The sequence below is a fragment of the Lepidochelys kempii genome, chromosome 1, assembly GCF_965140265.1.
Source record: "Lepidochelys kempii isolate rLepKem1 chromosome 1, rLepKem1.hap2, whole genome shotgun sequence".
Lineage (NCBI taxonomy): Eukaryota > Metazoa > Chordata > Testudines > Cheloniidae > Lepidochelys > Lepidochelys kempii.
In genome coordinates, this window is record NC_133256.1 from 193,844,504 (window position 1) to 193,861,109 (window position 16,606).

General features: G+C 41.0%; 1 protein-coding gene across 2 annotated transcripts in view; it reads right to left on the minus strand.

The window, feature by feature from the left end:
* The window catches only part of ALCAM (activated leukocyte cell adhesion molecule), a 165,541-nt gene extending 150,382 nt beyond the window's left edge, over nt 1-15,159 (minus strand). For both annotated transcript variants that reach the window (XM_073306619.1, XM_073306611.1), the window contains exon 1: nt 14,885-15,159. In XM_073306619.1, the coding sequence (XP_073162720.1) occupies nt 14,885-14,972 (88 nt within the window). In that variant the 5' untranslated portion in view covers nt 14,973-15,159. The remainder of the gene's footprint in view (nt 1-14,884) is intronic.
* Between the last annotated feature and the right edge of the window lie 1,447 nt (nt 15,160-16,606).

Sequence of the window (16,606 nt, forward strand, 5' to 3'; positions counted from 1 at the left end):
CTGTCTCATTTAAATTACATGAATGTCACAGATACATGGGGTGAAGTTGGGAGAAGAGAATGCATAATCTTTAGCCAGGATTAACCAAAGCTTTCGGTCCTAAAAAGGGGTCAATTGAGTCAGAGTAGCTGCAATTCCAAGTTTCCAGAGCACAGTAAAGTGGATGCTAGCCAACTTTGTAGACTACCTAGTTTTAGAGAAAGGTTAACGGGCCCTTTTTTATTCCAGCTAGTCTACAAAGCCAACCACTGTCCACTTCAGTATGTTTTGAGCTTTGCAGAACCCAGAGGGCCCCTTAACTCCTCCAATTTTCCAAACCTCCATTTAACCAAAATGTTTTGAATGTCTGCATCCCTAAAACAAAGGTATCTTTTTTCCTTCTACTTAGGTGTCTAGAAAAGTTATTCATATTTTGAACTTGCCATTGAACATAATTCACTGAAGCACCACCCAAAAAGTGATACTACTGAGAAAACCTAGGAAACCACATCCAACTTTTAAACACAAAGAAAGCCATCTTTCTCTATTTTGTTTAAATGTGTCTTGTCACAAAAGAAAACAGAAAAACATTCAAGACACTGGAGTGTACACAACAGATATTTTTGTAGTTTTTAAGTTCCTCGGTTTTGCTTAATCATTTAATACCCTACATGCTACTTTTGCCTCTATTCGCAAAAAGAAAAGGAGTACTTGTGGCACCTTAGAGACTAACCAATTTATTTGAGCATGAGCTTTCGTGAGCTACAGCTCACTTCATCAGATGTTTACCGTGGAAACTGCAGCAGCTTCATGCAGTTGATAGATTTCCACTCCATACGGCTAAATGCAGTGCCTTGCATAATGACAGGTTTCAGAGGAACAGCGGTGTAGCTCACGAAAGCTCATGCTCAAATAAATTGGTTAGTCTCTAAGGTGCCACAAGTACTCCTTTTCTTTTTGCGAATACAGACTAACACGGCTGTTCCTCTGAAATTTGCCTCTATTGTTCTTTAAGATTACAAAAAAAATGGATACAGATTATGACATTGCACATTTGTTAAATTTCACTAGTTAATCAGGAATATTTCCTCTTCTATCTCCTACCCTAAAAGGAAATGTTGAGGATGGGGTTTAACCCACATTTTACAAGTTAAACTACAGTACATAGGTAGCTTGAAAAAAAAGCCTATTTTACGATTTCTCAGTTGCCAACTCTTGCAATATTTGGTGTATTTTTCTTAACACACAATCTCCTGAACTCAAGTAATGAGGTGAAAATTTCAGCTTTCATTTAAAAATTTAAAAAAAATGTTTTGTCCTTATGATTGTGGTTGAAAATGTGATCCAAGTGTACCCTAAATACTCAAAAAAATAAAAAGAACCTGAAATTCTTTTTAAGGTCTCATGATATTGGGGGACCCAACTCATTTTTAAATACTTGTGGTTGGTAAATACTGTGTTTTGAAGCTCGTTACCAAGCTTGCTGGAATAATATGGACAAGCCCTAGTGGCAGCAGCAAAGAGCACACAGACTACTCATTAGGACTTAATGCAACTAAAGTTATCTGCATTTTCAGATAGTCTGCCTCCAATGGCAATTACCAGAGAGACAGGTACTCTGATGCAGAAGCAGCACACCTAGTCCTTTGCCATTTGCATGGCTTGAAAGGTTGCAAGCATTTTTAGCGGCACTGGGGCCTGAAGAGTTCTCTGTAAGCTGTCTCTCACTCTATACCAGGAATGTTCCATTCTGTATTCTAACAAGTTTGATGAAATGAGAAGCCTGATTATTTTTTTAGTTACCTGGTTAGCAGTTTGCAATTTAGACTGTTCAAATATACTCAGTAGATGCTTATGGCTCTTGAGGAAATCTCCATCCTCACCCCAGCCTCATGGTTGGGAGTTTCTGATCTGCCAGAGGGAAAAACAAATGACCTTCCCATCCCCGCATCAGTCTTGATTCTCAAGAGTTTCCTATCTATGAACAGCCACTTATGGGAAATGGGATTGGCTCTGGGACTGGCCTCCGAATAAAAGGGTTACAAATATGCTACTCTTACTTCACAGAGAGACATAGCCTTTTACTCTTCCTTCTCCCTTCAAGCAACATCCAGCCGCCAGTCTTCCCCGAGCAGAGGCAAGTAAATGAACTCAGACATCTCAGAATCTGCCATGTTGCTAGGACATTGGGGAACTCACTTGGGGACCAAACTGCTGAAGGGTTAAAGTGTTTCATTGGGAATTCGAAGACATGGGTTCTAGTCCCATTTCTACAAATGATGTGCTGTGCATCTTTGGACAAATCTTTTAACCTCCCTGTGCCTCACTGACCCCCTCTATAAAGTAGATTATGCCTACCTCACTGAGGGTGGAGGAGGATTAGTATGTGTGTGTAAAGTATTATGGAGTTTTTTTCATTTTATCTGGTGTTTATCCAGAGTTTTAAGCATCTCTAAAAATTTAACATAATTAGAAAATCTGATGTTTACAATGCAGTCATCTTGATTATTAATTGGAAAACTTTTAAATGGACACTTGGAGACTATCACAAAAACAGAAGGCAAAACCCACATCACAAAACATGCTCCAAATCCTCCTTCAAATGCCAGGCCTCATTCGATGAATCCCTGACATCCCTCAAGGTCTTAAGAAAAGTTGGGTTGTGTGGTATGTCCTGAAGGTTAACAAATGCAGATTCTGGCAGATCAAGGAGGGAACAGAATTCTAGAGAACAGGAACCCTCATGGAGAGCATCCTGCCCCCTTGCCTCTAACTGAAAGAAAATCCACCTTGAGCATCTCTGCCATTCAAACTGGCAGCATCTCACAGGAGGAGAAGCAACCATTCAGGTGACCACCTCAAACTATTTAGGGCTTTATAAGATAAAACAAACACCTTAAATTTCACTCAAAGCCATAAACAACCTGCATAGCGGCAGGAGTGCTGGTGTTATCTGCTCTTTTGTAATCATAGAATATTAGGGTTAGAAGAGACCTCAGGAGGTCATCTAATCCAACCCCCTGCTCAAAGCAGGACCAATCCCCAACTAAATCATCCCAGCCAGGGCTTTGTCAAGCCTGACCTTAAAAATAATTTTTGTTGCCCTCCGCTGGACTCTTTCCAATTTTTCCACATCCTCCTTGTAGTATGGGGCCCAAAACTGGACACAGTACTCCAGATGAGGCCTCACCAATGTCGAATAGAGGGGAACGATCACGTCCCTCGATCTGTTGGCAACACCCCTACATATACATCCCAAAATGCCATTGGCCTTCTTGGCAACAAGGGCACACTGTTGACTCAGATACCTTGGTCAGGGGTGTTTTTTGCCAACATAGCTATGCCACCAAAAGCCCTAGTGTAGATTCAGTTATACTGGCAAAAAGACTAGCTTATGTTGCCGAGGAAACTTTGTACAAGCTATACAGGCAATATGACTTTTTTTCAGGTATAAACTCCATCCACACAAGGAAGCTATACCAGCAAGCCTTTTAATTGTAGGTAAAGACACATGTACTGCTCAATAATCAGGTGATCACTTTCTGCACAAACTTTACCTTGTATGTAGTCTTAATGTGCAGCCCATACAAAACATATTACAAAAGTATAGTCTCAACAGCCAAATGTACACATCATGGTAGCAAGAATCACTTCTAACCAGATTGAAAAACAAGCCTTCTGGTTACACTTAAAGCAGCCCTGAATCTAATAAAACAAGATTGTGAAGCGGTGTTGCAAATGATGGATGCTCTTCATCTACTAGGGGTGCAAATATCACCCTTGATAGCACTCCTGGATACTTCCCCCAACAAACCAACCAACCCACCCACCCTTCAGTCCTGACTGAATTAAGACTCCGCCAGATCACTCATTTCATGGAGAATAATAAAAAAAAAAAAATCACAGTGGGTTATTCTTTCCACTGCAACAGCCGGCTCTGATGTAATGGAAACAGGGAGCTGTGTATCATCAGCATACTACTATGCTGCAACCCCTATGCTAACTAACTCTAGCAACCTCATGTACACAAACAGGAAGGGTGACAAGAGGACCCCTGCAGTACTCCATGTAACACCCTTCGGACAGAAGGGCAATTGCTCAGAAATCACCTTTGGAAACTTCCAGAGAAGGATGTACGCTGCTCAAAAAAGCCCTCCAATAGTCCCAGGAGCTGTACAGCAAGAAAACTTCAGAGAATCACGAACTCCCTCCACTAGAAAGGGTGAACTGGTCAAAATGCAACATTCCACGGAGACTAGCGATGGAAAATTTCCTTCCACAATCCTCTCTATGACAGCACAGGACTCTCTAGGACTCACAGGACTGTCGGGGGAAGAGGCAATCATGATATGGAGACCATTTTCTTTTAGAGCAGATAGATATTATTTATTAGTTTTTGAAGTTTGTTCGCCCTCTTTTAAGTGGACTAAAATTTTAAATAATCATAGGATTCAGTGCTTCTCAGCACTGAAAGGAACACAGAAGGATCTCACGAATAAATCTATATAAACACTAACATTTTTACTTTGTTACCTAAACTTCAATCCTGCATACACAAAAGCTCCAATTAAGTCCAACCAGCTCTGCATGGGCATGGAGTCTGCCAGTGCAGAGTACTGTACACTGTCTGACTGGGGGCTAGATGTCTATAGGAAAGCAAGGACTGTCATTTCCTGTCATTCAAGGCTACCAGAGTGAGTGAAGTTAAGGTAAATCAGCTGGCAGTTATCCTAAAGAAAATAATGGCCTCTGTAACAGGGGTCATTGTGAGAACTTGGTAAGTAATTCCTATTGAATCTTTAAGCCACTTGAAAGAAAAAGGAAGGGAGAAAAAAAGGCAACCTATATAACACATTAGTGTGTTAGGTAACCTATATATCCATAATGGAAGAATGTATTTCTGCTAATTTAATGCTCAAATAATAAACTAGTATATATTCTTTGCTTAGATAATGTATATTTAAACTGTAAAGAGTACCTGCAGAATAAACTTTATATTCCAGAAAATTTCTTCTATTATTTGTGCAACAAAACTACGGTTTGGAATGTGGCTAGATGGTACAAACTGGTACTGTCATGAGTCAATATTATGGTAGCTACTGTATCACCCCAGACAGTCTAAGATTAAAAACAATTATGCAATAGTCTGAGAACTGAACATTTCAGTCAAATAGAAAAAACCTCAGCATTGCACACAAATTTGAGAGATTATTCCCCTTGTATGATTTGCAAGCTATCACCTGGGAGTGGCAAATGTTTTTCATTCTCTCTTCCAGCCTGCCTGTTCTTTTGTCTTCACCAACAAAGTGGGACAAAGTTAGCAGGGACTGAATGAAGTCTCCAGTTTAGTAATGGGGAAGCAAGTCGCATAATATTGTATTCAGATTCATTTGAACTTTAACAGTAGATAAGCTAACTGTTTTACCTTACCACTTTTCTTCATATATGCATGCATACATGCAGTTATTCAACTTAAAAAGCTGGCATTCAGCACCAAGACTGAGGAATCCAAGGATTTAAAGTTGCTCATTTGGGATCCACCTCATGGATTCAACTGTAAAAATGCTGGTGTAAATAGTCAGTGTTTTTTCTCCAATTATAAAATGACAGACTGTACGTCCATTGGTAAAGGCCATTAAGATTATCTCTAGTCTCTAAATCAATTAGAATTTACCAATAGAAAATTGTGTCTTCATTTGGAATAAATGATATAGAGCCCAGAAGAAGAAGAAAAAAAAATGCTGTTTCTGGCTACCATGAAAGTCTGTAAAAAGCTTTCAGACACGGCAAGGCATTTTGTTCATTGGGAATAATGTAAAAAAAAAAAAAAAAAAAAAAAGTCACACAGAAAGACAATCCTCACTGCACAATCAACCAAAACCAAAACACTGGGGTGGGGAGCGGAGCAACCCACCACCCAACCCCACAGTGCTCCTAGCCAACTGTCCAACACTTTGATCTCAATTTTGGATACTCAGATATCAGAATGAGACATCTTTTCTAAACAAAACAAAAATCCCAAATGCTTTTTCTAATATGAATTGTTACCTAACCATTAGTTTTTACTAGGCTGAACTGCACCACCTAACCTTTGTCATTTCTCAACATCTCAAGCTTCATGCAGTCCTGGAGCCTTAGAATTTCACCTGCCCTGCAGGATGAATTCTAACACTGCCTTCCTGGAAAATAATAAATCACTTGTTGCCTATGGGATAAATGGAATTTTAAGGCTCCACACCCACATATTTCCAGTTTTATAACTCTGGAGTCTTGGAAGCAATGGTGCTTTACACTTTCCCATCCTTATTTAAGCATTCCAAGCACCGAAAGGAATAAGTATTTAATATGATATGGTTATATACTTGAAAAAGGATTTAATTCTAGTTGTCTATAAGTTACAGAAAATTATAATATTTTAAAAACAAATACAGTTACTTCCATTTTTGTTCAACTGAAAACAAATTAAAAAACACAGCAAATTATTATTGACTAACTGGAAAAGACACTTGGCCAGCATTCACTGATTGCATGCTATTCTTAGAATGAAAACAGAGAAACATTGAGTTCACTAGTGAATTTACTCCAAGTACACAATTTAATAAGACACCCTGAATTAAAAGAAAATTTTATTAAAGAGGGGTGATCCCTAACAACTCTCCATAATTAGCCCAAAGATACTATGGTGATGAACACTATAAAAATCTCTTACACAGAAGTTCTTTCTAGCTCCCATATCTGGATTTGCAGAGTAATTACCTGTTTCTTGTATTTAATACAACTCTCTAGAATACTGACAGGTTTCAGCCACACTATCAGAGGCTCGTTCACCTGCACATCCACCAATGTGATCTATGCCATCATGTGCCAGCAATGCCCCTCTGCCATGTACATTGGTCAAACTGGACAGTCTCTACGTAAAAGAATAAATGGACACAAATCAGATGTCAAGAATTATAACATTCATAAACCAGTCGGAGAACACTTCAATCTCTCTGGTCACGCAATCACAGACATGAAGGTCGCTATCTTAAAACAAAAAAACTTCAAATCCAGACTCCAGCGAGAAACTGCTGAATTGGAATTCATTTGCAAATTGGATACTATTAATTTAGGCTTAAATAGAGACTGGGAGTGGCTAAGTCATTATGCAAGGTAGCCTGTTTCCTCTTGTTTTTTCCTACCCCCCCCCCAGATGTTCTGGTTTAACTTGGATTTAAACCTGGAGAATGGTCAGTTTAGATGAGCTATTACCAGCAGGAGAGTGAGTTTGTGTGTGTATGGGGGTGGGGGGGATGTGAGAAAACCTTGATCTATGCAGGAAATAGCCCGACTTGATTATGTAAAGAGTTGTCACTTTGGATGGGCTAGCACCAGCAGGAGAGTGAATTTGTGTGGGGGGGTGGAGGGTGAGAAAACCTGGATTTGTGCTGGAAATGGCCCACCTGTTGATCACTTTAGATAAGCTATTACCAGCAGGACAGTGGGGTGGGAGGAGGTATTGTTTCATGATTTCTGTGTGTATATAAAGTCTGCTGCAGTTTCCACGGTAAACATCTGATGAAGTGAGCTGTAGCTCACGAAAGCTCATGCTCAAATAAATTGGTTAGTCTCTAAGGTGCCACAAGTACTCCTTTTCTCTAGAATACGTATTTCCAAATTAAACAGGCAGATCTTACTAACATGCAAAAAAATAAAGTAAAATTTCGCCTAATCACCTCTTAAACAGAACTGGGATTCTCAATAGCATAACCATTTGAATTTCCCTTTGTAATCTAAAAGAAGTAACTGCAAAATTGTTATTTAAAGTTAAAACTTTGTTTGATAAAGCAAAACAAAAGCTTATTTCTAACCTCTTCATGCCCCAACAAAAAAATCTTGTGTAATCACTCCCATGTTATCCTTCAACCACCAATACCTCTTTGTACCTTACTTCTTGCAACAACCTGCACCTGGTGTTCCATTGCCATTCTAGTGTAGAGGTAACCACCGCTTCTTCAATGAAATCCCTCCTTAAAACTCTTTTCATCCATAAAGTCCACTCAGGCAGATCCAATTCAGTAAAAAGGGCCACTTCCTAACCATCAAGAAAAAGAACCATTCTCGGCACCTCTCAGAGCACTGGGTTTGTTTCTCAGTTTAGACTGCACTGGTAAACTCCTTGACGTGGAGATTATCGTCTTCCTCTGTGTCTTGTACAGCACCAGGCACACTGTTGATGCCTACCGATACTGCTGGCTGTCCAAAGCAGTATTTGAAGCATGAATTTGCTCCCATAAAACTTTTCACTCTTAAAAAAAAAATTGTGGATGCTTAATGTAATTTTCACATGGAAACCAGAGGTCTGATGCAGAAGTACAAACATACAAATAACGCTGCTTTTAACAATAAGGTAGTGGAGTTCCCTCTATTGAATTAACTGGCAAAATCTCATGTTTAAAAGTCATGCTGTTGTCAGAACCACTGTATATACGTTTTTATAAAACTTTCTAATCAAGATTTTCAGCTTATACCTGATTATTGGAGGTATGAGCACCCACAGCATCTGCTGAGACTAATGGAAGCAGCAGGTGTTCAGAGCCATCATGCTCTCTAGAATTCCTGTGATAATTCTTTAAAGACCTGATTCAGGAAAGGTTCTGTACTCAGGAAAGTTTTCAAGTCACTGGGAGCTAAATACATGTTTAAGTGCTTTTCATAGTAAGGGCCAAACTTAAGTAACATCCTCATTTAGCTAGCAAAAACTGCTAAATTGAATTAAAACAATGCATTTTACAAACCTCATTTGTAGTTAGTAAGGGTTTTCCTTGTGCAAAAATATTTACTGTATTAGTATGAACAAACTGAGAATAGTTAACATGGATATATAGATTACTTCATTTCACTAAACAGTCAAGGACTGCTGAAACAAACAAAATACATGTTTTTGCTTGTTAACATGAGAGCAGCTTACTATTCTTTTAGCTAAATTTACTGAAGACATTTCAAATACTTATAAACTATGATAACCCCCAAATCAGACCCTGCAGCTCTACCAGTCTCTTCACCAATATATCACTTCCTTTACAAAAGAGGCACGTTTCTTATCAGTGAAGGAAATACCAGCTGAACAGATGTGGGGCTTGTTTAAATAAATAGATACCGATGTGCTGTTCTGGAGACTTACATGTATGATAAGAAAAGCAACTTAATCTCAGACTAGGCAGACGTTCCTCAAAGAACCACCACATCAGAGTACTAGATTAACATCCAACCAAGGTAGAGTTGAGTGCAGATTAAGCCACTCTCAGTGAAATTAACATTATCTGGTTGTTGGTATGTGTGCTAATAGCACGGATATATATTCAGGATAGCCAATTTACTACCATCCCTTGCCCCAGGGAAGCAACAAACTCATTTGCAAGTTTATACTATACATTTCAGAAAGATTTTACCATTAAAATACATATTTAAATACAAGTAGTGTGACAAGTTAGAATATTTAAAAAGTTAAAGCCTGATTTTCAGAGGCACTAAGTGCCCAATAATTCACCTGGACTTAATAGGAGGCACAGGTGCTCGCTCAGCTCCTTGGGGGAGATGGGGGGGAGGGAGGAGGAGGAGAGAAGGGTACCAGTCAAATCTCTAGTAAGTTCTAATCACAATCTACAGTACTTGCTATTTTTGAAAAAGCTTTCACTTGATTATAATTATGTACAAGCTTTTTTTTTGTTTGAGTCAAAGAGAGGTGAGGACACTTGGCAACTCACTTGTGATGCTCTGTTCTCTCACAGGATTGGGCTCATGGTTTACATATACACTACAACTTGTTAAAAACAGTCCTATCACCACAATAAATACCCCCTGTGTTAACCCTGATGATGAAGATTCTTGAGTAGGGCTGAACACAGTTTCAAAACAATATGTTTCTAGAAACAATGTTGGTACCTTTCTAATCCCACTAAAGACAGGAGCTCACCATACAATAAAATGGCTGCAATATGATTTATAAAACTATAAAAGATGTAAGATACCACATACATAAAAAAAGGCTATATGTTAGGGAATCCAGTCACAACATTTTAGCTTCTGACACAATTAACACTATTCAGTCTGGTAATGTTGATGGGAGTTAAGTGCCGTTTAACTGTGTGCCTGGATTGCGCGCTAGTATGATTGGTGAGCAAAATTATCACTTTTTTCAGTGCTGTCTACACTACAAGAACAAGATTTATTTTAACCATGTTGGAAACTTCTGTTCTATATTGTAACCAGATCTGGCAACATGGTCAGTTCTTGCAGCATCTAACACAGGTGAGCTGGAAAAATCATTCAACCCATATTAAGACATTGTTTTTCAAAAAGTTTCATCTTCATGATAAAATAGAAAGGATATAAATCACTCTTGCCTATGTAAGGTGCAAAATATTTAATTGTTTTTCCTTTCATGCATATCATGTTAAAGTGTTCAGAGGTTTCTCCCAAATTTTAGAATGAGAGAAGCCAATCAATACTCTTGATGCAAACCAGACAGCTTATGGTATTACTGTGGACCAAGTTTAAATGTGAGGGAAGGCTTTTGGGCAAAAGGAATATGAGGTGTTAAAAAATAAAAGCTGCTATTCTTTAGGGGTTTTGGGGGGGAGGGGGGGGAAATGATGTACCCTTGAAGTAGTTGAGATGTGTCAAGAAAATATTTATTAATATGGATATAATGGAGTTTTTCCTCCAATAGAACAAAAGCAAAGGTTGGGTCTGAAATGCCATATACACCGGAAAGAGGTACTTTGTTTTCCCCTCAATCACAAAGTTCACAGATTGCTCTGATTACATGAGTGATTTCTAGGGTCATCTCCTATCCTGTCAAACAAAAACCCTCAAAAAAGGAGAATCCCCAAAGTTACTGCCAAACTCTTCTAAAAAGAGCCTCCCAAGAGATTTTCTAGCTTGCTCTTCTGGTCATCCCAAAGCATAAAAATAATTATGAGTTTTTAAACCAGACAAACAGTTTCCAAATGTAATGAGTGACTGCTAATTTTTGATGAGCTAGTTAGATGTGTGTATTCAGCTAAAAAAATAAATAAATAATCCCCCCCCTCACACACACACACACAGTGCATACAACTGAATCTCTACTCCACTGGGAGTTTGAGACTTCAGTCCTAAAATCTGAAGTTCATACTGGCCTAGTAAAAGAAAAGGGAAAGACACTGTAGAAGAATAAGATCAGAAATTAATTTTGGAATAATCATATGAGCAGGAACTCATACAGTGTATTATCAAATGCATTTTGTTAACAGACCATAATTTCTACAGAATCCAGCCTCAAACAAACAAACCACATTATCATCTGCCAGAAAAAAGAAAAGAAAAGACCGTGAAGACTGAAGTGAACTCAAAATTATTATGGGACCTATGTCACTTAAATGAAAATATTGGGATTTTTTTTTAAAATTACAACACAAAAATGCCATTTCAGATTAGAAAACTTATTTAACAAACATCAGGTAGACAGGACCAAGCAGAAATATTAAATAATTAGTGTTTGGTAAAGAAGGAAGCAGTCTGTCCCATAACACAGTTTATTCCATAAAGAATAAAGTTTAAATACTGATAAGGATCAGCATTAATTTAAATATTCATGGAAGGTTTATAAACACCACATAAAAAAACAGATAGGGTTTTTTAATCTTACACATCCGCATATTTACACTAATGCATGTGCCAACTTGATTTGGGCGCTTCCAAGAGTCAGATTACTTTGATGGTGCAGTACACAATAACTGGACCATGCAGGGTAATTTATTGTTAGGAACAGTAAAACAATAAAGTGGTTGAGGATAACAAATAGAAATACCAAAATGCTAGCAAAAATGGCAAAACAATTTTACAGCTATAAAAGCTTTTTAAAAAGTGTTCAAACTAAGTTACTGTTTTAAAAATAAACTAGAAATTAAGTAGATTTAGTATTTCAATCCTGAAAGAAGGGGAGCTAAGCTTTTTCCTACCAATTTTGATCCCATCTTTCCCCAACCACAAACCCACATGTATCTACTTGTGTTTCAAACTGAGTTAAAGTGAACTGGGGGGGGAGGGGGGAGGAAGGAAGAGAGGCAGAAAAGCACAGCAAACTAGAGAAGTGGATAACAACTTTAACCTGTTTAGACAGCACTTGGTCATTTTCCATGCAGCATTACCAGCATCAGTATAATTCTGCAGGTAGAGTATCTGCGGGTTAATGGATGCTATGAGACAACAGAAGAGGGAATAAGAATAGCTTAAATATTATTAGGGCAATTAAAAAAATTCTTGCTGATGGCATGATGTACTTTTTCTTAAAACACCAGAAAAGACCATTCTGAATCGAAAATTTTCCCAATAGGATGATATGAGGCACCTCAATGTTAGGGACATACACCTGTCTCTGTCCCTTTCAGAGTTTTAGCCTACTCTCCAATAAAGCACAAGAGACAAGGTGAGCATCATTCTCAATCATGCCTGGAGAGTCTCTCTTAGTCAAAGAGCAATTGGGTTTCCCAATAAGCTTTATACCATTGCTACTTAAACACTGGCAATCATTAAATACAGTGTTTAATGATTTACTAAGGCAGAAAACTGCAATATAGTTCAACATTTTGTTTTCGAAGGATAGCTTGCTACACTCATTTAAAAACAGGACTTCTATTAAGATTATACATTGCTGCCTTTGTTTAGCTACTTGTTTCACCTTAGGAAATTAACAGTAGACAAATATGAAAATAATGTAAGAGAAATAATATTATACTGAAGTGTATTATTCTTGTTTTCCATTTCCTGTATGGAGTATTAGGCATAAATAGGTAACTGGAGAGCAAACCAGAGTGTAGAGTCTAGTCCTGAAAACACAGTGACTCCAGGGCAACGCTTCCCTAACCTCTTGACTGCTGTAAATGCAAGTACACAAAAGAAAGGCTGTTTCTTAAAGCAATACAAAATGTCACCACAGGCTGACGCTCTTTCTACAAGAATAATGAGACACTCTCTACCTTTCAGGTTTCAGAGTAGCAGCCGTGTTAGTTTGTATCCGCAAAAAGAAAAGGAGTACTCACGAAAGCTTATGCTCAAATAAATTGGTTACTCTCCTAGGTGCCACAAGTACTCCTTTTCTTTTTACTCTCTACCTTGAATGCAGAACACACACTTTACAGCTTTTCCTTAGACTTCAGTTTTCATGTTTAATATTGACAAAATGAGAATAAACACCTCCCAGCCAAGACAGTTAAAGAGAATGTTAACGTTTCCCCTGTGTTCCTACTTCCCTAATGCCTTAAAAAAAGCTCAGAGGGGATATTTACACACATGAAACTGATTTGTCATCTCAATCTAATCAAACACCTGTTAAACACTAACCAGGCGGAATACCCAGACTCTGAACTGACTCTAATGTGGCAACCCCTCAACCTCATTCACACAGCCAGGTCCGATCAAAGTATTTAGCTGCTATGGAAGTTTCGATCAGGACTCTGACACTGGACTATCCCCCGGGTTTCGATCACACCCTTGAAAAAGAGATGCAAAGAACAGACCGCATACAATGTATCCCCATGAATAATCGCGTCCCTTGTTTCCCTATTTCAAGCCGGCAACATTTCAAGAGAAGCCATCTAAAGGCAACAGCGGGTTACTCGCTGGTGGCATATTTGTTAATGTTGATATTACTAATCAGTGGCATCCGTTCAGAGTTGCATATTCTGCTACTAATACAACCCCTAGGAGGGGGTGCCTTTATTAGTCCGTATCGAAAATAAGGTGTCACATACACCGCGTGGGGGAAACTTGAGACGAATTTCAACGGCGGAACCACTGTCTAAGAGGAAGACCGACTTCGGTACTAGCGCGGGGGAAAAGCCGAGAGAGACCGCAGCAATCCAGCCGTTTGTGTACAAAAGGAGGAAACAGACCCAATGACACGTTGTTTTTAAGGGGCGAGCTACCGCTGTTGGAAAGTTTAAGGCTGTCGCTCAGACAGACGTGCAATGAAAACAGAAAGCGTAACTAGCTACATGCAAAACCCGGTGTTTTTTGTTTTGCATTCTTTCCCATCCGATTGCATTTCTCATTTTTAGGAAGACGTAATGGTCTGGACAGAATAGCACCAACCTCCTCCCCCCAAACCGGCTCGTCGCAGTTTACTCTCACCTCTTTAGCCTCCCTTATAACTGCCGGTGAGGTCACCTCCTCCCACTAGCTCAGGCGCAACCAGAAAAGCAACTTTGCAAGGAAGGTGGAAGCCCACCCCGATCACCGTGTCCCTTCTCCCCCGGGAGTCTTTCAGTCCAGCTAAATCTGGCGGAGGGCTCGCTCTGGAGGGAAGCGGTGAGTGGCACAGACGGAAAGCAGCAGGCTATGCAGGTTCTCACAGCACAACCAGCCAGGCAATACTCCCCGACAGCCCAGCGTCAGAGAAGCCGGGGGAAGTGGGACCCGCTCTTTGTCATCGCTTTGCTTCCCTGGGCACAGACACGCGCGGCTCTCACCGCGAAGGGGCAGATGTAATGCTCGCAAGCAAAGAGACCCGACATGACCAGAGCCGGGGGGGGGGGGTAGGGGGAGCCATTTCGTAAAGAGGGGACAACACCCCACTCCCCGACACTGAAAAAGCGCCACTGATCGCCCCCCAAAGCGGGAGAGGGGGAGGACACACCGACACCTCCCTCACCCCCCCTCCCTACGCCAGAAGGAGGAAGCACCCCACGCCCTCCCTCCCCCAAGGGGGGGGTGTGGCTGGAAAAGAGGAAGAGGCAGCGGGACAGAGCCGCAGGGGGCGGCTCACCCCTCCCCCGGCTGCTCCCTAAAGTTGCGCGCGACGAGGGCAGCGCTGCACCCGGGGAGAGGCGGGCAGGTGACAGCCGCCCGCCGCCCAGCCCCAGCCCCAGCGCGCCGCGCTCACCTGGCCGCAGGCAGAGGGCAGCGAGCAGCAGCAGGCAGAGCAGCGGGAGGCCGGAGCAGGAGGCGGCGGCCGCCGGGGTCTCCATCATCCCGCCTGGCCGCGGGGCTCTGCTCCTCCTCCTCCTCCTCCCGGGGCGGCGGCGGCTTCCCCTCTCGGCTCCTGGCTTCCCCGCGCGGGCGGCTCGGTAACTTTCCAGGCAGGCGCGCGGCGGCTCTGCCAGCAGCTCAGCACCGAGCAGGTGGCTGCGTCCCTCTGGCAGCCTAGCGGCGCTCCAGGACTGAGAGCGGAGGGAGGGGGCGGGGCCAGGCCAGAAGACACGCCCCCCCTCGTTTACTCCCGCCCCCTCCCACTTCTACCCCCTTCCGCTCGGCGCGCTGCCGCCTGGGGTCGGCTTTAGAGCCCGGCAGCGGCGCGTGTGGCGGCGGGCCTCGTTTAGAACCTGCGCCCGGCAGGGGCTCGTCCTGCGGGGGCTTTAGACCCTGAGCCCGAGAGGGGCGCGTGCTCCGGCGGGGGTGTAAATCCCGTAGAAGCTGAGCGGGGGTGGGAGCTGTCTGTGCATGAGAATACAGATCCAAAATCGGCCCCTGCAACTGAGCACCTGCTGTCGAACTTGTGTTGGGGAACCTTACACCAAATATCTGTCTAAACATGAAGAAAAGGAGTACTTGTGGCACCTCATCCGATGAAGTGAGCTGTAGCTCACGAAAGCTTATGCTCAAATAAATTGGTTAGTCTCTAAGGTGCCACAAGTCCTCCTTTTTTTTTTTTTTTTTTGCGAATACAGACTAACACGGCTGTTACTCTGAAACCTGTCTAAACATGGACTCCCAAAGCAAAGGCCCTGAAACTAATTAAAATCATAGATTTTTTTTTTTTTTTTTTTTTGGTAAAAGGGAAGAAAATGACAGGTACCTAAAACCACCTTCGTGGCTACTTCACAATACCAGTGGCAGACCTATTCCAGCTAGCCTCTTGCAAACGCTAGTAGTTACTTACAGCTTCCCTTTGTGTCAGTTTGTTTAGAAGTGAAAATTTTAATGTAAATACTTCTCAAAGTAAATAAAACAATCCCCAGATGATGAATTGCCTGTTCTGTCAACCATCTGTTTTCAAACAGTAATAGGTCAACGTTAACCCTCTCCCCTCAAACAAAATTAAAGCAAAAAAGTATACAAAATCACTCAGAATAATGTAGGGGTGACTCTGCAAGGGACTCCACACATTTTCATTGCAAAAAGTGGCAAAGAAAGTATTACCATCACTTCTGGTGAGTCAGCTGACCTGAATCTAAAGTAAAAAAAAAAAGACTCCTGATCAAAGTTATGAAATGCAAGAAGAGTGATTTCTGGACTAAGCAAGCAGTGGTGCTGTTTCACAATGGGAAACATAAGCCTAAATTATTATTGCAGGACTCATGATAAACATGATCATCCTGCAGACCACATCATAGTTCAAAACAAGCCTCTTTGATTCCTTCAAAATAAAAGTTTGCATAATTCACACCATGTGCTTACTCCAGTGGGACTTTCTAATAGTGAAATATAAACCAGCAATGGTCATATATATCTTTTCATCATGAGGAAGTGATCAGCAAAAACTGAACTCTACAAAAACTCCCACAACCAATATACACAGACTCATCCAATTTATTCCATAAATGCTTTCAGTATCCACAAAACAATTTTCACAGTGACAAAATAAGGTAGACATATTTAAAATATA